Here is a 24114-nt window from a genome sequence, read left to right as displayed (position 1 = left end):
GAGCTAGAGTTTCCTCATTGTAAAAGAAAGGTGATCACAGGGGACCTCAGAGTGGTTGTGAGGATTGTTACACACCAAAAGGAGCATTCAATAAATGTGTTTTCTTACAGAAAAATTTTAAATCTCATTTTTTATTCTACTGGTTTTCTATCTTTTCCTTTACCTGGATCAGAAAGATAATTTTAAACTTTCAATTTTTTTGAGACAGTATTTTCTGATAATGAGAAGTTGGTGGACATCATGTTAACAAAAGTTTGTTTTTTTTTTTCTTTTTTGGTAATTATCTGGATCATAAAACAAGACAAATTACTCTCAGTTTTGGGCTGGGAATCAGGAGGAGGAAGAAGGGAAGGGAGAGAGAGAGAGCCCTTGGTGGTAGAAACATGACCCACTAACCCTTGATTGAGCACCCATGACGGGAGGTCTCTGTGGTGGGGAAGCCCCACCTAAAGGATCCTGCCTGGGTGAGCAAGAATGCCCCAGGGCTGGGCCGTGAGCCCCAGGGCAGAGCCCTAGATCCACTCGACTCTGCCGCAGGTTGGTTGTGACTGAAAGGAGACCACTGTGAATTAACCAGGAGGGAGAACATCAAGACAGAACTTTATTTCACCCAGCCAGAGGGATAAAATGGCATTCTTCTCTATTGAAATTCTATCCCATCTTCTCATCCTTCCACGCAGGGCTGCTGACAGAGGTTGCTGGGGCAATAGTGCCAGGTGTGGAGATTCTGCCCACCGGTCAATTGACCTCACTCTCAGGTGCTGGCTCTGCCCCTGCCTCTCGAGGTCGGCCCTTGTACTCGCAGGACCTTACGTGCCTCTGTAAGTATAGTAAAACTCCATTAATCTGATGTTATCATTCAAAAAGAGTAAAGTGAAGCCACCAGTTGACAAGATGAGACTTTTTCCTGACATTGTTGATTCTTTATTTGCAAGTACAGATAATATTTGAAATGAGATAAAAACTCAGAGGCTCAAATGCATCCAATAAATTGAAGGAGCAGTCACACATGCATCCCCAGGTGAGCATAGCTGTATAAAGCCCTGTTTCCCTAGGCAAAAGCACAGCAAGGGTTATAAAATATATATATGTCTCCCACACATTATCAGGCAATTAAAGATAATCATATTATTCTCTTTGGCAAAAGTCCATACACTTCAATGTTGTAGCAAAAAAATTATGCAACTATAAAGTGAGGCTAGTGAGGAATTTCTCATAAAATTTCTGAACAAAATTTGTATCACACCTCATGGTATTCCCTTATCAATTATTAAAAAAAGATTTTCCTTCCTTGGGCCTGCCTTTGTATTACTTCTTCTGCTTTCCATCTTTATCATTAAACTCAGAGCCACTAAACACTTAGGATTACTCAATCTAGCCCTCACAACATATAAACAAACAGAAAACTCCTATTCGAAAGCTGTGTTGCAAAAGCGTAGTTAATGAGTAAACAGAAATTACTTATAAGAAACACTCTCACCCAGAAAGAGAATTATCAGAATAGCTTTGTCAAGTAGGAGTAACTGTTTGATATAACTAGCCCGTTTTGGAAAGAAAGTCAATTAATTTATTTTCCCTGTCCTCCCTTTGGCCAAGCTGTCTCTCTCTCTTGTCCTTCTTTGACCTCTGGAGGTTTTTACTATTACTTTTTTCCGATTAGGAAGTTCAGCATTCAGTCTCTTGACTTCCCTTATTTTCACATGTGTTCAGGGCCCAGATGTCACAGTTTATTCAAAATGTCAAGAATCTTTGTATGAAAACTGATGGTGTATGTTTTAAGGTACACACTCGTTATCAGGAAAGCAAACTGCAGTAGGCCACAAGTCACATTCGTCTGTCCATTTTCTGTGCTTGTTAAGAAAGCTTGTGAGGATGACTCAGAGAGGAGTTAGGACTCTGCACAGAGTTTTATGTCGTCTGTAGAGACTGATGGTGTCCCCATTGGGAGTCTCACCATTTCTCTCTAGGCTGTTCTGAATGTGCGTGGTTTTTGTTGTATTAGATCAGGATATTTGGACAGTGGGGAGAGGGGATGATGAGGTGTTAAAGAAATACCCCTGGCTGCATGAATTAAGAAAGAGCATCAGAGAGACTGAAATCATGATATTCTTTCATTTCCACAGTTGGATTCACTCCATTAATTGGCTTCCAGGGGCGTCCAGGACATTTGGGGGAAGTTGTTTCTGGAAAATCTGAAATCAGTTCAAATGGAAGGCTATTTGGCTCTATCTGGATGTCAGGGATCAAATCATCATCACTCTCTGTGGGAGGTGGTAGTATATCAGGCATCGGAGGAGTTGCAATGAGATCTGAGTCCTGAAAGTCAGGAGAGGTAACGGCTACACCTGGCTGGGCTAGGGAAGGGACAGGTGTTGGCCCTTCTGTCTTCCCTTGAATCTGTGCAGAAGATGTAGTACTATCTTCATCAAAACTTGGCAAGTAGTCTGTTCTCCAACCATTGTGCTTTCCATTGTTTTTTCCTTTATTTTTATGTTTTCCATGACCATGACCATGCTTATGTCCATGGGCTAGGCCATGTCCCCTTTCATGTCCATAGCCAAGGCCATGTTGCTTTTGATGTCCATGCCCAAGACCATGTTGCTTTTGGTGCCCATGGCCAAGACCATGTTGTTTTTGATGCCCATGGCCAAGACCATGATGCTTTTGGTGCCCATGGCCTTGGTCATGCTCATGTTTATGGCCATGGCCAAGGCCATGTTTTATTTGATTTCCATGGCCCCAGCCATGTCCACGATTGGGTCCTTGTTCTTTTCCTGAATCTCGCTCTTCATCTTGTTCAGGTGCCATGGAAGGGTGGGGTGGACTTACAGTTGTTCCTTCTTTAGTTTTCTCCACTTGTACTGATCGGAAAGGTGAAAAACCTGGAGGTCTTTTCATCAGTGAGGTCTAAACAGGAAATATTAAGATGAACGCATTACTGTGAAAACCACACTATCAAAGAAGAAAGGAGGGACAGGGAGCTGGCAATGCTATCTCAGTTTACAATGGGGCATGTCTTTGCCAGATTTTAAGTACTATATTATAGTAACATTCCAAAATGGATGAAAATGGATAATATTTTTTCCTCTTCTGATTGATTTTTATAATTTGTAGATATTGATTCTTGTTCTTAATAATACTCTAAACTAGAGAGTTTCTTATCTGGAAAAATTGGATGGTTAACTATATAATCTCTAGGGTACTTTCTAAACCTATGATTCTGTAAAGACACGGCACATTATTTACTAATGGATGCTATTTCTATTAGCGCAATTACTGCCTTTATCCAAAAAGGCCCAAAATGGCTTTAAGAACGGACTGTATAGGCAGCATGTAACCACGATTACTCTGTTGAATTGAAACACATTAGGATATATACGTTCATAAGCTTGAAACACAGCCTTTGTATAGTGTTTGTATTAGACTATATACATACCTACACAAATCAGAACAAAGGGAGCAGAGGCAACTTGCACTGAAGAAATGGATTTGTGGATTATTTCTACCTACACTTTCACTACCTGCGAGAACATGTTAGCTGGAGGCAGTGTTTGATAATGCAAAGAGCGTGGTCTTTGAGGTCAAACATGGCAGACCCTACTAGTTATCAGCATCATGGTGAACAGAGTGAGCTCTGATTTGATCTAGATTTGAATTTAGTCCTACTAGCTTCACTTTCCTCATGTGTAAAATAGAAATAATAAAAGCACCTGCTTCATAGAGTTGTCAGGAGGAAAGTATGTGTCAAGTCCTCAGTACAGTGCCTGGCATGGGGGAAGCACTCGATAAAGTTATTATTCACTTTGGGACTTTATCATCTTTGTAATTTTTAGTGTCTCAACCTTGACAATAAGGAAAGTACTACTTACTTCCCAGGGTTCTTCTAAGAATTAAGAATAAAAAGATATAAACTAATACTTCTTAGACGTGACTATAGGTATGACTCCCCTGGGGGCTGTGTTAAAATGCGGCTTTTGATTCAGGAAATGTGGAGTAGGGTGTAAGACCTGCATTTCTCCCAAGCTCCTTGGATGTATTTCACTAAGACAGCCTGTGGACCCATGGGGCACTGAAAATGTCTGAGAAGTGATTAAGAGGATTGTTGCTCTCCTTTCTAGCCATAAAAAAAAAAAAAAAAGAGAGATCAGCACAGAAATGTGAGAGTTCTCCCCATTTGAAAAGAGAGTCCCCCAATTCACTTAAATAGTGGTTCATTTTCAACCCCAAAATATGATTTTTCAGAATGAACATAACTAACCCAAGCCAACTGTAATTAGAATCATGCCTGTCCGTGATGGTTTCATGGCTTTATATACGTTAACGCTCAAAGTACACTTTAAATATTTGTAGTTTGTTATATGTCAATTATAATAAATCTGTTAAAAAAGAAAAAGAATCATACCTGTCCAAGTGATTGACAGTTGACAGTAGGGTAAATTTTTTCCTCCCAGGGTACCACATAAACATCAGCATTACAGCTTAGAAGTCGCTATCCACGAAAACAGAGGCCAAAAGAGAGAACAGTGTTATTCATGAGATACATAAACAAGCATAAAACATCATACAGGTTTCCAGGGAATAAGTAAGACAATTGCATTACTACTCACACCATGTTTATGGATCTCACAACTATTGGTCAATTCTTCATTACTTTCCTTAGAACATGTGGTTTCTCTGGCCGTGAACGCGATAGAATATTTTTTTCCAGCTACCACCTAGAAAATGAATTAGTACAAAACCGGAGCTTAATACTGTGTAATAAATCATATATTTTACCATAAGGGCTTTTAGGGGAGAATATTGAAATTTTAATTATATGTTGACCAAATGAGAGTTACACTCAAAAAGTGCGACTATTTGAGAACAAAACTTTGTTTATATGCATGTTAAAATATTTGGCAATTGGTTGGGCTCGTTTCCTTTTCTAAATGGGAAAAGAAACCAGGCTATAATTTTTATATTTTTCTGAGTTTTATTGTTTAGCAGCTGCAGAATTCGCTGGTAATTCAAAGGCTCAAGTCATAATATATAGAATCTAAGAAGAGTAGGAAGCAAAACTTACACATTTCTTTTAAATACATCTTATTGTCCTGCCAAATCTTGAATCAGAGAAACACTGAGTTAGTACCACTATAGAAATTATGTGGATTAAATTATGTGATTAGGAAAATTATTTGGATTTCTAGCTTGCTTCTTTGAGTTTTTAATATTAAGAAATTATTTTAAGCTCTAGCAACAGTTTTAATCATTATACAATGCTTTCCGTTAACATTTGTGCCGCCCCCTTCTTTTTTTGGGGGGTCTAGGAGAGGCACACTTTATTTAAAAAGTAAAAATCATTGTGTTTTGTTTTTTTAAATATACTGACTTCAACAAAATCCCAAACATAGTTTTCTTTTTAAAGCCTTACAGCCTTTTTATACTTGAAAAGTACACCATATAAAATGTTTTAAAATTATATATATAAATTTAAAAGTTAGTTAATTGGCCCAATTTCCAGGCTAAGTTATTCCGTATTTAATTATAGGATTTAAGTGTGTGTGTGTGTGTGTGTGTGTTATAGACTGAATGTATCCCTCACAAATTCATATATTGAAGCCCTAACCTCCAAGGTGATGGTACTAGGAGGTGGGCCTTTGGTAGGCAACTAGGTTTAGATAAAGTCATGATGGTAGGGCCCTCATGATGGGATTAGTGTCCTTACAAGAAGAGAGAAACTAAAATTGTAAAACAAATCTAGCGATTTGGCAAACTGGTCATTTGGAGATTAGCTATTGTAAATTTATTATGGTAAGTTGATTTCCAACAAATTGGCTGCTTCCACTAAGGCTGTGTTGAGTAACCAAACTGCTCTCTTTAAATGCAAAAATCAGTAAAGAGTCACCTCTTAAAAGTAAATTTGAAATTCTCACGATATTCCAGATTAATTTGGCAAGTGAAGGGATGTCATTTCCATTCAATTCATAGCATAATCTACTGTGATTCCCCTTGCATCCTTAGCGTAAACAAACACACACCCATTCTAGTGTGTTGACTAATTACAGAAAGAACTGTGACAACCAAGAGGACTAGATATTCATGCTTGAGAATGAGTGGTTCTCTCCTGACAGCAACCCTTTGACATGCAATCTATGGTGGAGTACTAGACTGTTCCTACATCCTTAGTAATAAAGGAATTTCACAGAAAAGCAGAAATATAGAATGAGAAGAAAAGCTGACAAAGACAGGAGTAGTACGGATTGATATCTCCTACAAGTAAGCCTAACGTGTGTGGGTCACATGCCAGTGAAATCAGGGAGAGGAGTTGGCATCCAGGACAGGAAGAAGTGCCTGAGTAGGAGAGAGATCAAAGTGTCAGTTTTGATTTATTTTAATACAGTTAGTTTAGGTCTTTCCTCCTTCCCCCACCCCCGCCAGTTATAAAACTACTACAGGAATAGGAGAGATGAAAATAAACTGCCCATTATACCATTACCTAAAAGCTACCGCTGTTAATAATCTGAGGTATTTGTTTCTTTTCAGTATTGTTTCCTGTACTTTATTATTTTTATTTTTTATTTATTTTTTTAGGCTGCACAGCACGGCTTGTGGGATCTTAAGGATTGAACCTGCACCCCTGCAGTGGAAGCGCAGAGTCTTAACCACTGGACCTCCAGCAAAGTCCCTGTACTTTTAAATAACACAATTGAGTACAGAATGTTTATTCAATTTTATGGTCTCTCTCTTTTTTTTTAACTGAGATATAGCTGATTTACAATGTTGTGTTAATTTCTGCTGTACGGCAAAGTGACTCAGTTATACATACATAGACATTCTTTTTCATATTCTTTTCCATTATGGTTTATCACAGGATATTGAATATAGTTCCCTGTGTATGGCCTGTTTTCTAGCTGCATATTATAACACAAGCATTTTCCACATCAAGAACTCCTCACAAAGATGATTTAAAATTGCTGCTTAATATTCCATTGTACAAACATACCAGACATTATCTGATCATTTCTATATTACTGATCTTTTTTATAGTTTGCTCCAGAGGGTACATTTGTAGGAGGGTATGGCACCCCAGGCAGGGAACAAATGACATGAAGATGAGTGTGTGAAGAGAGTCTGGGCAATGATTGGCTGATGTGGCTGAGTGCAAGGCAGTAAGTGATGTTACAGTGAGAGGTGAGTCTAGAAAGGCAGAGGATAAGCCTTGCTTTTCCTAGCTCTGGATTTTATTAATTATATACATAATCATTGCTAATACTTATATAGCACTTAAGATTCTGAAAAGTGATTGACATACATTATCTTTTTCAACCCTCACCATAGTCCTTTACAGATAAGAGAGACAATGTTTTAAATGACTTGTCCAAGATCACATACCAGGCAAGCAGCAAGGTTGGGACTTGAAATTCAAGTCTGCTAAATCCTGTGCACCAGGTATACTGTTTCCCAGACCAGAGCCAAGATCAGTGGCAAAATTAGTAGGCGATTTGCAATACACTATAATCACTATTTTTGTAGCATAATTTACAGACCTGTACTGTTGCTTTTTGCACCATGTCAATCTTGAAATAGAAGGTTCCATTATTCTCTGCATTAAGCTTCGCGATGGAATGATTCAGAGGCTCCTCTAGCTCTGGGCTGTCGACAGGTATACGGCTGGGGCAGCCAGCGCAAATCCTGGTGGGTGGTGGTACAAAGTCCTCCTCTGAAAGAGGCAGGTTTTACATCAGTGCGTGCACTGAAGGAGCAGTCTAGCTTAGTGTTGTACCTTTCCCACACATGATCCAGTTTCCCTTCACAGAGGGCCACATGGCAGCCCAAGGCCCAGCAAGGGGTGGGTGGAGGTTGTCTGTCAGACCTGCAACTTACTGTCTCTTCTCTTCTGCTCTCCTAAGAGCCAAGTGTGTTTAGGGAAACTTTCAATCAGAAAGTGTTAGTTAGTGGCTCAATCAATAGGTCACACTTTTCTTAAATTTTTGGATTTTTGATAGAAACTGTAAAAAGCAATGCTTAACATAAAGGAATGATTTTCTAGTAGGCAAATTTTAAATCCTGTGATTCTGGTGAGCAGGTAACTTCAGTAATGCTTCATATTGTGCAATGTATACAACTATCTTCCAAGTATGAGAAAAGCCAACTCTTGGCATAAGAAATACTGACTTGACCTTAAGCTTGCACTATCGCCCTTTCCCCACAACATGACATACTTTATTCTGAGTAGTTAAAAATGAGATGACTTCCCCGATATCTGATGCAGGGACAACTTGTATACAAGAAAGACCAGCGGACATACCCAAAGCCCAGCTTTGCCCAGAAAACATCAGTTTTCCCTTCTGTCACCATATTCCCTCCCTCCACTTGCTGAGCAGTCTCAGCTGCACCTGCGGCAGCACAGCGGGGCAGAGATGGGGCACAGTGTTCCTAGTACTGCCTGTGGCTCGTGTAGACTTTGTGGCCTATCATGGGAATCAGAACACAATATCTATGGAAAGACCTAGCCCGTCAGCTGCGACCAACGTGAGCACCAATGTGTATTATCCCGTACCTGGATAAACGTTACATTTCTGCGAGAAGGAAGCAATTCTTTGCTGGATATCCACATATGCTTTATCTGTACATTCACCGACATCCTGGTTTTTAAAAAGCATGTAAGAGAACAAATTAAAAACATTTTAAAGAATCTTTAAACGACTAGTAAAATTAAAAATAGGATGTTGACTTTGCAGATCACCGCATAGATAAAAACAAAACACAGCCTATTTGCAAAAGACAGAATAAGAAACAATGAAAAGGTAGCACCAACAATACACACACACAAATACATAGAAACATGAAATAAGAGGACAAGAATACCTAGTGTAGAATAATAGCTATACAAGTGAATGGGTAACATTTTCTTTTAGCAAGACAAGGACTTCCATACTCAGTTAAAACCAAAATCAATGTACTACATTTTCAAGAATAGTAGCCTATAGTAAATAAGATAAGGAAAGATTAAACATAATAGATGAGGGATTTCCGTGGTGGTCCAGTGGTTAAGACCCTGTGCTTCCACTGCAGGGGGGGTGGGTTTGATACCTGATTGGGGAACTAAGATCGTGCAGGCCATGTGGTGTGCCCAAAAGATAAAAAAATTTTTTTAAATAAAAATAAAATAAACATAGAGGATGCTCAAAGCCATATGAAGCAAATAAGAACAAAAAAGGAGCTGGAGTATTATCAACATTGGACAAAGAAAAATTCAAGGTAACAAAAAACTCATAAAGGTAGAAGAAAGACAATTTTATTTTTATCTAGAAGCATGAAATCAAAATGCAGAAAGCAGAAAACATATATAAATAGAAATGGATAAAAATAATTGTGCTGGGAAAATCTAATATATAACTCATACAACAGGCAAAATGAATACTAAGTAAATAAGATCATAGAAGACTTGAATAACATAATAAAGCTTTATGTAAATGGTATTCTCATGATACACATGATTTAGTTTCATAACATGCAAATGGTATTTTTATTTGCTTTTATACTAGATTACAAGAAAGGCTCAATAAATTTTGCAATTTAAAAACAATACAGGCCACGTTCTTTGACCTCAACACCACAATGAAACAAAAAACCTCCCTAAAAATTAATAACATAAGTTTAAACAAATAAACAAAAAATACTTGGAAATACAAACACACTCTCCTAAATAGTTAAGGTTTTCCTTGATAAGGAAAATAATAAAAAACAAAAGAATTCCACATAATGTTGCCAGAGCAGCACTCAGAGTTAACTCCTGGCTTTATATACTTCCATAATTTAAAAAGAGAGGCAAGAAATAAACAAAACAACTCCAAATCTCAGTGTTTACCTCAAGAAGTTAGAACAAGAAGAAGAATAAACAGCCTGAAGGAAAACAAGAAGGAGGAAACAATAAAAATACACTTGATCTTAGCCAAAAGGCCGAGAAGCGATGAAACAATAAAAATAAAAGCAAAACCACTGAATTAGAAAACAGAAAGCACTAGCATTAATAAATAAACCCAAATAATCATTCATGGGGTAAGGAAAAAAAAAAAATCAAACGCATGAAAAAGGAAACATAGCAAAGGATACAGAGCAATGTAAAAATATAAGAGGATATTATGAACAAGTGTATGCCAATTTAAATTCCAAAGAAATAGACACTTTTCTAGAAAATTATACTAACACCGACTTAAGTATAAGAAGAAAATTTGAAAGGACCAATGACTAAAGAAGAAATAGAGAATGCTATTACTTTCAATTTCCAGTCCATTTTTCACCTCCAAACAGCACAGATGTTTTATAGATGAATAATTTTTAAAATTAAAGAAATATATACTATATTTCCATGCTATGTAAACCATTTCCAAATTTAGAAAATAGTGGCAAACTACTCAACTCATTCTATAAAACTATATTCTGGATACCAAAACCTGAAAAGATAGAATGCACACACAAACACACACCCAGAAAAATGTTACACCACTTTCACTAGTAAATGTATACGTAGATTTCTTAACTAAACTAAAAATGGAATCCAAATGCATATTTAAAGAATAATTAACACTAAATAGAGTAGTTTAGGAATCTAAAGATTTCTATTAGGAAAGTTGTCAAAACAGCCTAGATTAAATGAGAAAAATATGACATTTCAATATATATTCTCTAAAGCATGTGCTAAATTCAATACCAATTCCTTATTTAAAAACAAAACAAAACTCTTTAAAGAGAAGGAATGTAAGAATGCTTCCTTAACATAAGAAAGAATATCTACCTGGATGCCACAGCAATATTATACATAACTACAAAATTCTAGAGGCTTTCTCAATAAAATGAGGAATAAAACATGAATTTGTGTGATCACTGCTATTTCAAAAAATCTCTGAAAATTTTGATCTACTCATTGAGACGTGAAACAAAAAAATAAACATCGGAAAAGAAGAGATAGTATTATTTGCATAAGGTATTATTATGAACAATCAAAAGAATCAATGAAAAGATGTTAGAGATAATCAGAGAGTTCAGTAAAGTTTCTGGATATGAGGTAAGTGAAGCAAAATGGATTTATTTGTATATAACAATAACCTATTTAAAAGAGAATAAAAGAAAAACAAAAGAATATAATTCCTAATAGCAATGACCAAAAACAACGAAACAAAACCTAGTAATAGCTTCAGTGAGCATTGTTCTGAATATATTTAAGAAAATCACACAACTTTAGAAATATAAAATAAAACTTGACTACATAGAGATGCATACCAAGCTTTTGACTAAAAAGACCAAAAATAGTACATAGGCCAATTCTCCTCAAATCAATTTAGAAATTTAATGCAATTCCAATCTATGTGACAGTGTTTTTCTTTCAAACCTATTCTAAGATTGGTTTTAAAGATATAAACACTAGAATAATAAATCACATATTCAAACTTACTATGAAGCTATGGCTGTTAAAACATGGTAGTATTGGTACAAAAACAAAACAGATTTTTTTGTAAGAAATTATTACTGGATAAAGTTTGTTGCAAAATTTATGTGGAAGGAAAGACTGTTAAGGTATCTGGCTATTCTCTTGAAAAAATCAAATTAGATACTTCACAAGATACATCAAAACTAATTCCATACAGTTTCAAAAGCTATATTTAAAAATACTGACCACAGACAAACTAGGAAAAAAAAACCAAACCAAAACCATGTATAATGACTGCTGAGCAAATGGTAGAAGGATGCAAAAGGAAACTATTGGTAGATTTGGTCGCCTATAAACAAAAACTATTTGTAAATCAGAAATACCATAATGAAAACTAAAAATTAAGCAAATGAGGATATATGACAAAGCACTGGTACTTTTAATATATAAATACTATTTCCAAGTCATTAAGATTTATCCCAACAAGAAATGGGCAAAGGATATAGAAGACAATTCATTAATTCAACCCATAAACTTCTCATGAATGTATGAAAATATAATGCTTAAATAAATGCATAGTAACTATATTGTTATTGAGAAAATAAAAACTAAAAATGTTTTTGTCTATGAAGTTAGCTAAGTTAAAAAAACATTGAATTCTATCGAGGGTAAACATTGTAATGTAAACTGGTGTGTTTAGCAGTTAACCTATATATATATCAAGAGTTTTAAGAGCTTTCACACAATTTTATACTATGTGTAAGGCCTAGACTTTATTCTGAGAAAAAAAATCCCAAACACAGAAATAGTTTTATTCTAGAAGATGCTTGGTGAGTTATTAATTATAATAAAAAGGCAAACAACGCATTTTGTTGGTTTTGAACAAATGACCAAAAATCGGAAAGTAATTTCGAAAATAATCTATGCTATCTTCACTAGGATATTAAAAGTTATTTAAAAAGAGGTTTATTAAGAGTTCTAATGACATAGAAAAATTCTTAGGTGAAAAACATGTAGCATGTAAAATAATTACAACTACTAAAAGACCAAAAAAATTGCTCAAAATTGCCCATATTCCCCACCAAAAAAGACAAGAGGGAAATACACTCAGATAACTTTGGGATTTGGGTATGTGGTGCAACATTATCTTTTTCTTCGATTCTTCATGGTCTTGAAGCTTTCTATTAATGTGTATTTCCAATAAAGGAACACACATAGAATAAACGTCATCTTATGTAAAGATACAAGGAATACCACACTTATAATACTTTAATTTTGGATGAGGAGAAGGATGCTGGAGGTAGCTCAGAAGTTCTCAGTATTATCAGCACATTTGGTTTGCCTGAGAAACTTTTAGATCATCTGATTTCAAGGACCCACCCCAGCCCCATTAAATTAGAATGTCTGGGGGAATGGTCTGACAGCAGGTATTTTTTTTAAAGCTAGGCTGGTAAATCTAGATGCAACATGACCTGAGAACTACTTAGCAAACCTCTTAAATCAGTGCTTTCCAGACTTTAATGTGCAGATGAATCACCTGAGAATCTTGTTAACATGCAGATTCTGATTCAGTAGCTACGGGTAGAGTTAAGATTCTACTTTTCTAAGAAGCTCCCTGGTGATGTTGGTGCCGCTGGTCTATGGACCACACTTTGAATAGCAAGGCCTTCAATCTCCGCAATTGTGGGCAAAATATTTCATTTATATTTCATGTCCTTTAATTACTAGAACAACTCGGTGAGAAAGGTGCTATTATTCTTCACGATTTACAAATGAGGGAGTGAAGGCTCAGAAAAGTTATATCAAAATCTGATTGGCTTTGTGACCAGCCTTTGCATCTCGCTGTGTTGCAAAGAGAAAACTTAACTGGGGCTTTATAAACAGATGCAGCAAGGTTAAAGCTAGAGAACATTTAGGCCTATATAACCTCAAATGGCTAAGCATAAAAAACAGAAGATGTTAATGGATGCTAAAAAGGCCAGACTCCATTCAAACTGACAAAGTTAAATAGTGGCTAGAAACTATGTTTTTAGAGGGTTCCTCTCTCTTTCTCTCTTTTTTATTTACTATTTTAAAAAATTCTGGTAAAATATATATAATATAAAATTTGCCATCTTAACCATTTTTAAGTGTATAATTCAGGGCCATTTATTACATTCGCAGTGTTGTGCAACCATCTCTACTATCTATTTCCCATAGTTTTCATCACCACAAACACAAATTCTGCAACCATTAAGTAATAAATCCCTATTCTCCCTCTTCCCAGCCCCCGGTAAACTCTAATCTACTTTTTGTCTCTATGAATTTGTGTGTGTTGGACAGTTCATATAAGTGAAATCATATACAGGTTGTCCTTTTGTGTCTGGCTTATTTCACTTAACATCTTCAAGGTTCATCCATGTTGTTGCATATTATCAGAATTCCATTCCTTTCTATGGTTAAAGAATTGTTATGTATATGTCTCACTATGTTTACGCGTTCCTCATGGATGAACATTTGGGTTGTTTTCCACCTCTGGCTGTTGTGAATAATGTTGCAATGAATATTGGCATATAAGTATCTTTTTTGAATTCCTGTTTTAAATTCTTTGGAGTATCTATGTAGTATCATTGCTAGGTCGCATGGTAATTCTACATTTACTTTTTTTGCCATACTGTTTTCCACAACGGCTGCATGATTTTACATTTCCATCAGCAATGTATGAAAGCTGCAATTTCTCCACATCCTCCCCAATACTTGGTATTTTACAACTTTTGAAAATTACAGCCATCCTCTAGATGGGAAGTAGCATCTCATTTGTGGTCCATATTTACATTCCCCGATGGCTAACGATGTTGAGTATCTTTGCTTGTGCTTTTTGGCCATGAATATATCTTCTTTAGAGAAATGTCTATTTAAGTTGTTGGCCCATTTAAAAATTTTGTTGTTGCATTGTGGAAATTTTTTATATATTCTACATATTAAGCCCTTTTCAAACATATGATTTGCAAATATTTTTTCCCATTCTGTGGGTTGTCTTTTCACTCTCTTAATAGTGTCCTTTTTACTTTTTCCCCCCAATTATGAAACAAACACATTTGATTAGAAATATTGGGAAGTATTAAAGAGTTCCAAAAAGTATAAAGAATCAGAAAAAGCAGCCATAGTTCCAACTGAAAGGTAACCATATTTTATATTTTGGTGCATTGGTTTTTCATTTCTTTTTATACTTATATTTATGTATTTGAGTAAATCTATATGTGTAATTTTGTATCCTGCTTTTTTGTTTTTTACTTAATATTCTGTAACAATTTTACTAAGTCACTAAAAATTCTGTAAACATAATTTTAACGGCTGCACAGAGTCTACTGTACGGATACACTGTAATTTACCTTACCATTCCATATGTTGAAAATATGTTATTTCCAATATTTTTCTAGTAATGCAATGTCAAAATTAACATCTTGCTGCCTGAATGTCTCATTTTCTTCCCATATAATGGACTTTGAGAAGTAGAATGGCTACATGAAGGGACTTGCAGGTACACCTTGCTTAAAGCACAGCCTTGTGCTAAAATGCAAATGCTTCTGGGAAGGTCATCATGTACTAACTCCTGCCACCTTGAGATGCTCTCTTTAACATAATTTTGGTTCAGATAATAAGATATCATCCTAGAAAGAGTCACTAAGGGAGAGAGACTCAGCATTAAAGATAGAAGTAGGGGAGGCAAGGTGAGAAAACAAGCAGAGACAAGGTGGAAGGCAAGGACTGTGCTGGTTAGAGCTCAGGAACCTTATAAGGACCTTGAGCACATGGGGAGGAAAATGAGACAGGAAAGCGTGAAGACACGAAAAGACAAACTTGGCCATGGCATCATTTTGTCCTAGGTTATTCCTAGTCCCTGGTTATATCTGTAAATGCTTATCGCCAGATGTGTCGATTCTGACCAGCTGGGTATGCAGCTTGACCAGTGACATGAACTTTAGAGTCTCAAGTGACAGTGAATGTGAGCTGGTGAATGCCACTAAAATGAAAATTTTAGTGACCTTCCTCCACAGCAGAGAGTTCCCACACCTGTAAATACTGGACACAAAAGGCTAAGAACTTTAGATTTTCGCCTACTTACACCACTTGGAAGGGGCTTGCAGTCTGGATTTAAGAACAGAAAATTCTCCTTGGAACAATTAGTTTGCACAATTGAGTAAGTAATTTCATAGTTCCATCCAGCCACCACCTGAAATGATTTTGGATTGAATATTAAAAGGGCAGTTTAAACATTATTCACAGTGTTAGGAGGAGTTTAGAATACCTCCTGGCCTTTCATAAGTGCTCAAAAATACGAACTATTATTATTACTAGACAAAAGTCATTACTGAATAAATACTGAGCACATTATGACTTTCACACCCTGCAACACAACACACACACACACACACACACACACACACACAGAGCTACACATCTGAAAATGGAAAGCAATTTATATATGGAGTCACTGTATTTCCTTAAGTAAGACCTAGCAATATTTCCTCTGCCAGGCAGCAGGAAAAAATGATCTGTTGAATTTTTAAAAATATTAATAATGCTTTTCTAGATGGATAAAGAAAACTTTGGGGCTGGAGGGGCCTTTACCAGTAGGTCCTTAGGAAATCAGTAAGATTTCCCCTGCTTTATCTGGGGTGGGTCCCACCCCGATAGCTGGATATGGACAGAATTGAGCAGAGCATGCATCTTGCATGAGGCAAGTTGGAAAGTCAATTAAAAGCAGGGAATGCTACTGGCCAAAGTGGGTCCCTCATAATGAAAGGCTGCAATCCAAGGGGCCCAGTCAATTGTCAAGTAAAGGCTTCATGAACTGAGGCAACGCAAAGACCAGATTTACAAGTATTTGCTTTTTTCTCTGTTGAAACAGAAACTATAATTTAGAGGGTAGCCAGCAAGCCCTGCCAATGTTGTTAGGTACAATTTAATATTGAGGGGTCCATGTTTGCTTCATGAGAGTTAGATGATGAGAGAGTCTTCTTAAAACCCTAAGGTCAGGATGACTTTTCTATTTCACCGTCTCTAGGAGAACATGCGATGCTGACCTCCCATTCATTAAAAAGAAATCTCCCAGGAAGTGCGTCTGATAAGCCTCCCTTTCCGCCTCACATACTGCAGTATCCGCATCATTGTGCCTGAAGAGGAAGCCTTTTCTCTACGGCTAGCTGTGCCTCCCGAACTAGCCGTATGAGAATATGGAAGAGTTCCTCACCACCACCTGGGGAATCAAACGTTTCCCTCTGGCCAAAGGTTTATTTTAGGTAATGAAACCCTAAACCAGAAAGATCTAACGAATTTTAACAATGCTATGACAAGAGAAAAATGAAAGAACAAACCTGTCTTTGGGCGCTTTTTACTTCTCTAAGCTCAAAGAGGTGGGAATGATCAGTGTTGTTGTTAAAGTGCTGAATGGCGTGTCTCAGAACAGGTTCCAAGTCAGGGTGTGTGGTCGATATGGGGTGCACGCAGCCAAGGCAGTTGTACTGCTCTGTCACCACGGGGCCCTCGGCTTGACAAAGGGCAAGCAGAAGAGCAGCGTTAATGAGTGAAAACTGCATTCACATACATTGCCCTATATAAGTCAGATAATTTAGAAGGCCCTGAGAAACAAACCTTCTGGTAAATCCTAGTACGCGCTAGAAAAAGAAAACACAAGACTGCTTTTGGATGATAGGGAAGACCTATCCTTCACTTAGGGACATCGTATATGCCATCTACTGTACATAATTATTTTAAATTTATTTTAAAGTCATTTTAAGTTACAGAAGTGATACACAAATTTATCCTCATAAAAATGAAAGCATTACAGATGTATTTTTATTTTTCAGTGTTAATGAAAGCTCCTTGAAGCCGGGCTCAGGGTGCAATACATTTTGTATCAATTTAATCCAATGAACGTGTGTTTTGCACCTGCTGTAACATGCCCTGTGCTGAGCTAGGCTGCCTGGATACATTAATTCGTTAGTAACGGTCACTGCCATGAAGGAGTCAGGCAAAGTCATGGGGGAGAGATAGAACCGGAGATGGATCATTTCAATATAATTCGAGAAGAGCTTGGAAAGGCAGGAGCCCAGAGTGAGCCTACAGAAGACTTTCCTGAGGAGAAGAGGCTGAGCTAGAAAGGGTGAAGAGCCGTCAAGGTCAACTCTCAACCAGAGGTGTGAGGCCTGAGGGGAGGGGATGGATGGCTCCTGAGGAAGCAGGATGAGGCAGGGACCGTGGTGCGGGACTTGGTGCACACACATCTTACCAGAGCTTATAGCGGGAGGCAGGGAGGGGTGGGTTGAGGTCTGAGCAGTCGCAGGAGAGGCCTTTGCCTTGGAGCCTGGACTGGGCTCTGTAGGCAGGGATTTCTAACCATCTTTCTGGGTCATGGGCTCCTTTGAGGACCCTAATGAGCTACGGCGCCCTCTCCTGGAAGGTGCACTTACTCACAAACTTCTTCACCTAATTGCGGCATTCCTAGACCCTCTGAAGTAAATTAATAATGGTCTCCTATAAGAATGGGGAGCCACTGAATGGGTTTTAATAAAATGGTGTACATTATTTTTAAAAAGGAGAGAGTTTGTATTAAATTACCAATGTTCATAACAGACAGCCCTGACCCCTGGTCAGTAGCAGCACATGTGGCAAAAAGGGGAAGAAATGAAGGAGTCCTGGGCCCCTTGGCCCAAGGCTCTCAATGCCAGAGGATGTAAGATCCCCCAGTCAGCATCTCAATGCAACTCCTCTTGCAACCGTTTCTCAGCTTTCTCTCCATAAGTATGCGTCAGGAAAAGACTTACTGGGTGAATATTCATAGTCTTCCCCCCTCCTTTCCTTGTAGAAGTTAGGTTAAATCAGGGTAAAGGGCAAAGTTAAAAAAACTAGAGGGGAGTACACGGGAAAGATGAGAGAATTACTGATGGGAAAACAAAACAAGAGGAACACAGGAGGTGAAAGGGGGAGATGGAGAAGAGCCCAGAGACTGGTTTGCCTGATGTCAAGGGCAGCTCCCACTGGGGTAGGGGAAGAGATGGAGCAGCATTTTGAGGGTGAGAAGAGCAAAGGAAACATGTAAACTCAGTTTTTCTGGGTGACAGAATGATTTTCCACCCTGCCCCAACATTTCCAGAGAGATTTTTAGACTAAAATAAAGATTTAAAATTTTGAATTCTGAAACAGAGCTGGCCAAAACAGTTTCAGATAAGAGATTGTGGACCTAGCACTAATTTCTGAAGGTGTGGCAAAGAGTGTTTTCTCTCATGGTACACACGTGCTGCGCCCTGGATAATGTTAAAATTTGCTTACGAGATAGAGTTCTTAAACTGAATAATAAAAAGCTACTATCCCCATCGAAAGGTTTTAATTACTTGTGATTTCTTTTCTGTTTTGGACTATTTTTCTTTGCATGCAACTTCTTGCAAGAAAGGGAACTCAAAGGATGCAGTTTTTGTGGGTACCATATAGATAATTAAGGCCAGAATAGAAGAATCGCCACTACAATGAGGATCAATAGTGTGACTGAAGATGCTGTTCTAGAGCTCAGTTACAGAAACCCTATCTTGCAGAAAGCCAAGTCCAGGATGGCTTTTGTGACTGACTTCACCTAGATGTGCCCATCCTTCTGTATGTGGCACCTCTGCCACAAGAGGGAAGGTGCAAACAGTGGCTATCTGTTGATAAGTTGGTCCATACTTAGGTTCTAAAGGAATTTCATTTATGGAGAGTCTATCCCACCAACTCTACGAATTACTACTATCTGAAGGATCTTGGGCAAGATACTTGACTGCTGGGGGTCTCGGTTCCCTCATCTGTGAACTTGGGACATTAACATTTGCCTCATTGAGTTGCTGTGAGGATTAGATATGTTAATACATGTGAAGTGATTAGAACTGTGGCTGGTAATACGGGCTCAATACATGGTAGCTGTTATTATCTTTACCTTGAGTATCATTCGTACATTATTAGGATTACATCTTCAGGTGTATCAGCTAGTTTCATTCTAAACAATCGTGCAAAGTGGGAATCACTGTGATCTCTTTTCACAGGTGAGGAAAAGGGAGGCCGAGAAGGTGAGAGCTTTGAAAGATTCCAGGCCAGATCTGACCTCACAGCCTGGTGCTTTTCTCAAGCTAGGACGCTGCCTACAATCGAAAGCAGTTCTGTGTCTTCTCATCCCTTCGCGCGCACCTAACACAGCGCTGCTCCGGAGGCAGAGAATCAGGAGAGCGCCGAGGGGATGGTTGGCATGCGCCTGGCCCCACCGCAGGACTCTGCCGCTCCGCCCCTAGAGCGCCCCCGCCAGGCTGCAAATGGTATCTCCACCGCCGCCCTCCTGGAGGGAGGGCTCTGGCGCCACACGGAAGAGGTTCATTTCCCCCCCGGGGGAATATCAGCGGACACATCAGCTACCTGGAGTAATCTGGCAGGTCTGGGTAGCCACAGAGAACTTCATATTCCCTCTCTTTGCCACGGTCGTTGTGCATTCTCCTGTGGCCTAAGAAGAAAAAAAAAAAAAAAAAAAGAGAGAGAGAGACATTTATCATAATCTTTGAGATGAAATCCACTTAGTACTATTGCTAAATACGGCTTTCCTTTTTGAAAACTCGTCATGATTTTTTTTAACAGTTTTGAGATACAAGAATGAATGTTTTGCACCCTAATCATTATTTTATACAAGCCGCTGATTTCATGAGGTGTCGGAGCAGAGGCAGTTTAAATGGCGAGGTTTTAAAAGTGTGTCTTTGTTTTGAGCCCGGAGATACTTCTTTTCCATCAGGGTGCATACGGTGCCTGAGCCCCAGCCTGCTAAACTCTCCTCTTGATTTACCTTTCAATTTCAGTGTTCAAACTGCGTACAGGAAGCCAGGGTTTTGACACTGAAGAGGAGGCTCCCTCTACTGTGAGCAGAGTGGCTGGCCTCCTGGCAGGTGCCATCAGTCTCCCTTAATTACGGCCAGACAAGCAGCTGTGCTGCGCCGGGGCCGAGTAGGCATTCCGTTAAGACAACCCTTGTTATTACAGCAAGGTCCTTTGTATAATGTATCTCACGTCTTCTTCCAACAACCTAATGAAGTCAATTTTATCTCCCTTTACAAGGGAGCGCACTGGTTCCGAGAGGTCAGCTATTGGCAGGTAGAGCAGGATTTGTGCTCAGGCCTGCCTGCACAGTAGAAGCAGCCACGCTTACCCCTCATCAGCCCTGGATTTCAGCCCCAGTTATTATTTACTTATTTTTTGTAGACTGCCCCTGCGCTGCGGCGTGCGGGGATCTTAGTTCCCCAGCCAGGGATGGAACCCGTGCCCCCTGCAGTGGAAGTCCCCAACAGCCCAACAATATTAATCACCCCCAGCACTAGTGGGCAAGTCTGGCACACTTGGCGGAGAAAACTGGAGGCTTGGGAACTGTCAACACACTCACAGCTTGTGCAGAGTCCTTGTAGTCACAATCTTGCCAGGTTTTGTTACTTTGAACAGGACAGTCACCCTCCTTGATTTGGTACTTGAAGGAATAAAATGTGTCAGGGTTATCCTGAAAGACAGCAACCAAAGATACGTAGGGTTCATCTAACTGGCCCAAGAGCAAATCATTTGAGTGAGATCTGGTGCAGTTATATTTGATCTTAATTTGATTCAATTAAGGCAAAAACATTTATTAAAAATATCGAAAGTTTATATTTACTTAGAAGAATGTTCATAATATACTATTTACAAATATATATATATATATTTATGTTACAAAGTAGATCTATAGTTTTAGCCCATTTTATGCAGAAACTAATTTATATGTAAATATTTATACAATTTCTTTATAAAGTCTGGAAAATTGTGCAGCAAAGCTGTTAAAATGTGTGACTTTCAGTGGTGGGAGTACAATTCTCTTTCACTTTTTTCTTTCAACAAATATTCCTGAATTGTCTATTTTTTTTTTTGAACAAACGTATACTATTTTTACAGTTAGAAAACAAACCAGAAACTTCATTTTTAAAATGAAGTTATCTGGATGGTGGGATTAATTACGGGTAATTTTAGTATTTTTATTTGCATTGTTTTGTTTTCTATTTAATCTAGCATGTCATGAAATAATAAATAAAACTTTTAAAGTGTAAAGGTGATGAGTTAGATGAGCCTTCAGAGGCAAAGTCCTGCCATGTCAGAGCAGCAAGGGACCTGAGAAGGGATGTTGTCAAGCTTCTCAGTTTGCAGGTGAGAGAAAGGAGGCCCCAGGTAGATGGCATAAGGCTTAGGCATCCTCCCCACCTTGGAAAGGCAGAGCCTGCCCCTGATGGCAGGTCTCCTGACTCACTGGGCAGTGTTCTCTCCACTGTATTTGCATCTGGGAGATGATGGAATCAGACAAGGTAGACTCCAAGCTTCCTTCCAGGTCTCAGATTTTAATTAAACTAAGTCGTCATGGTATAGGCGGTGCCCACACGGCAAACTAAATAAAGAGTGATTCTATGGACATTTTAGAATAAACGCCACATTTGCCATGGATGTCAGCCAATAAAGACAACACCATACTAGAGAACACTAGCACTCACATGACTGCACAAGTTTGTGAAACTGTAAGACTGGACTTTCAGAAAAACAAACAAACAAACCAGAAAACACATCCACTGGGTTTTTCCTTCTTCTCCATAATGCCAAATGGCTGGGGGTTTTTTCCCACCAAAGTAATCAATTGCTTAACTATCACAGAAACACAGTGTTTTATAGTGAAATTCATCTAAACAAACTATTGACAGATTTGCATTTCTTGAAGTCACACACGCTGTCAGGGTTTGTCTCCATCCTGAGTGCATCAACCAGTGATTAAAAAAATACTAAAAACCAAATAGAACATGGATGTCACCTTGATGCATTCAGCCATACGGACTTCATGGTAGATATTTTGTCCAGTGCAGTAGAACTAACTTAATCTTATTTATGACTCCTCCCCTTTCCGCTAGCTTCACTGAGGTATAATTGACAAATAAAAATTGTATATATTTTAGGTGTACAACGTGATGAATTGACACACATGTATGTTGTGCAGTGATTACCACACAAGCTAACGAACATACCCATCACCTCACATAGTTACCTTTATTTTTGTGGTGAGAATACTTAAGGTCTAGTTTTTAAACAAATTTCAAGTATACAATAAACTATTATTAGCTACAACAATATAGTTAATATGAGTTAATATAATCACCACAATGTACATTAGATCCCCATGACCTATTCCTCTTCAGTCTAACGCTCTCCCATCTGAGCTATTTCGGCTCAGCGACCTATTCATCTTATAACTGACAGTTTGTACCCTTTGACCAGCGTCTCTCTGTTTTATTTACCTCCCAGTCCCTGGCAATCACCATTCTACTTTCTGTGTCTGTGAGTTCGAATGTTTAGATTCCACACTAAGTGAGACTCTATAATATTTGTTAGACGTACCCCTTTAAGAACCTGATCCCCACCTGAGGTCTGGAGGTCTTCATATTGTAGTGTAGGACCGGTCACCCAGTAAATCCTCTTGCTACTGCCCAAGTTCCTGGATTTTCTCACTCTGCATAGTCCCTTTCAAATTACTGCATCTACCTTTGTTTCATTTCATCCTAGGATACTGCTGCTCTCATCACCCAGGACTAATCATACCCTTCCCTTCACCCCCAGGCCAGAGGGTGGTGTTGGTCTTTTCTAAGAGCTGTAATCTTCCCTTTGATTATCAGTTCTTTGGTGATTGAGGTCGTGTGTGTGCACACGCGTGCCGGGCTCCTAGTGACAGCACAAATCCCAGATGACCTCAAGGTTAAACACAGCCCACTCACCATCCTGGTGACCTCAGTTACACGGTACAATACAAACTGGTTGCCGCTTTTGTTTCCACTGTTATATTTCTTCAGAGCAGTGTCCACAGCTTCAAATACATCCTGGTCGTTGCAGTCGATTTCTTGCAAGGAATCCTGGGTTAAACTTGGTAGCAGCCTGGAGCAAAGGAAAAGGATAGTGATTAATTTCATGATTTGCCTCTGGGAGTTTCACCAAGAATTGGGAGCCAGTTAAGAATCTGATTTTAACTGTCTTCAGCCTCTATCTCCTCTGGGCTCTCCTGTCTCTGCCTCTGGGGCCCTGGCTAATTCCTGCTGCCATGCACTGTTTGCTCTACTCCAAAAGGACAAATGGCCCTGCTGGGATATACAAACAGATTTCAGGCTGAAATATTATAACACTGGGGTTGTTGACCTGCTTGTTTGCATTTGGGGAGCACGTGGGAGCACAGAGCACATTTCTTGGTGATTGCACAACTTTGTCTAGCAAATCAGAGCAGATTCTAATAAAGGAGGAGAAAAAAGCACCAACCACCTCTGTTATTCCCTTACGACTTTCTGAAAGCCATTTATGAAGGTCACTGCATGCGACAACAATGCAGCAGTTGGTACAATGTGCAGACACCTTTCAGTGAAATGTCTTTGCAGGATAACGAGCTGCAGAGGAGCAGGCTGCCAGCAATCACATTGCATGCCTGGGGAGCCCATGCACAGGGACATAGTGAGTGCTGGCGGTCCCACAACAGGCTATTGGTGCAACTGAAAATAAGATAGTGGATATCCTTTCTGGTCTCTGGTCAAGCTGGCCTCTCTCCACTCACATGCATTAGTTCTGGAAAGAAAAATGCTCCCCAGGACAGTGGAGACAGGGGAGAAGCATCAGAAGAGATG

The 24114-nt window shown here is 38.7% G+C and overlaps 1 protein-coding gene across 2 annotated transcripts; it reads right to left on the bottom strand.

Moving 5' to 3' along the window:
* Positions 1 to 588: 588 nt before the first annotated feature.
* On the bottom strand, positions 589 to 23582 carry KNG1 (kininogen 1). Of its 2 annotated transcripts, XM_057740228.1 has the most exons (11): positions 23224 to 23582; positions 20835 to 20945; positions 19826 to 19910; positions 16768 to 16940; positions 15516 to 15623; positions 8540 to 8624; positions 7527 to 7699; positions 4608 to 4715; positions 4403 to 4489; positions 2830 to 2907; positions 589 to 819 (listed from the first exon to the last, which is right to left on the bottom strand). In XM_057740228.1, exons 1-11 carry the CDS (start codon positions 23413 to 23415, stop codon positions 739 to 741), a joined length of 1281 nt encoding a protein of 426 aa, XP_057596211.1. In that variant the 5' UTR covers positions 23416 to 23582; the 3' UTR covers positions 589 to 738. The 2 variants fall into 2 exon arrangements, with proteins under 2 accessions (XP_057596211.1, XP_057596210.1); XM_057740227.1 differs by lacking the exon at positions 589 to 819 and having other exon boundaries at positions 828 to 2907.
* Positions 23583 to 24114: the final 532 nt, after the last annotated feature.

Source organism: Hippopotamus amphibius, chromosome 6 (genome assembly GCF_030028045.1).
Source record: "Hippopotamus amphibius kiboko isolate mHipAmp2 chromosome 6, mHipAmp2.hap2, whole genome shotgun sequence".
NCBI lineage: Eukaryota > Metazoa > Chordata > Mammalia > Artiodactyla > Hippopotamidae > Hippopotamus > Hippopotamus amphibius.
The sequence above is the reverse complement of the archived record's forward strand: the minus strand, read 5'-3'. Positions and strand labels throughout refer to the sequence as shown.

Excerpts from the sequence above, each read along its gene's own strand:
- KNG1 (XM_057740227.1), bottom strand. The coding sequence starts at position 23,415 with ATGAAATTAATCACTATCCTTTTCCTTTGCTCCAGGCTGCTACCAAGT. Across the intron at positions 16,941-19,825 it reads GACCTGCCAGATTACTCCAG|CCGAGGGCCCCGTGGTGACA; the intron begins GTAGCTGATGTG and ends CCCTTTGTCAAG. Across the intron at positions 2,908-4,402 it reads ACTGTCAATCACTTGGACAG|ACCTCACTGATGAAAAGACC; the intron begins GTATGATTCTTT and ends TTTCCTGTTTAG.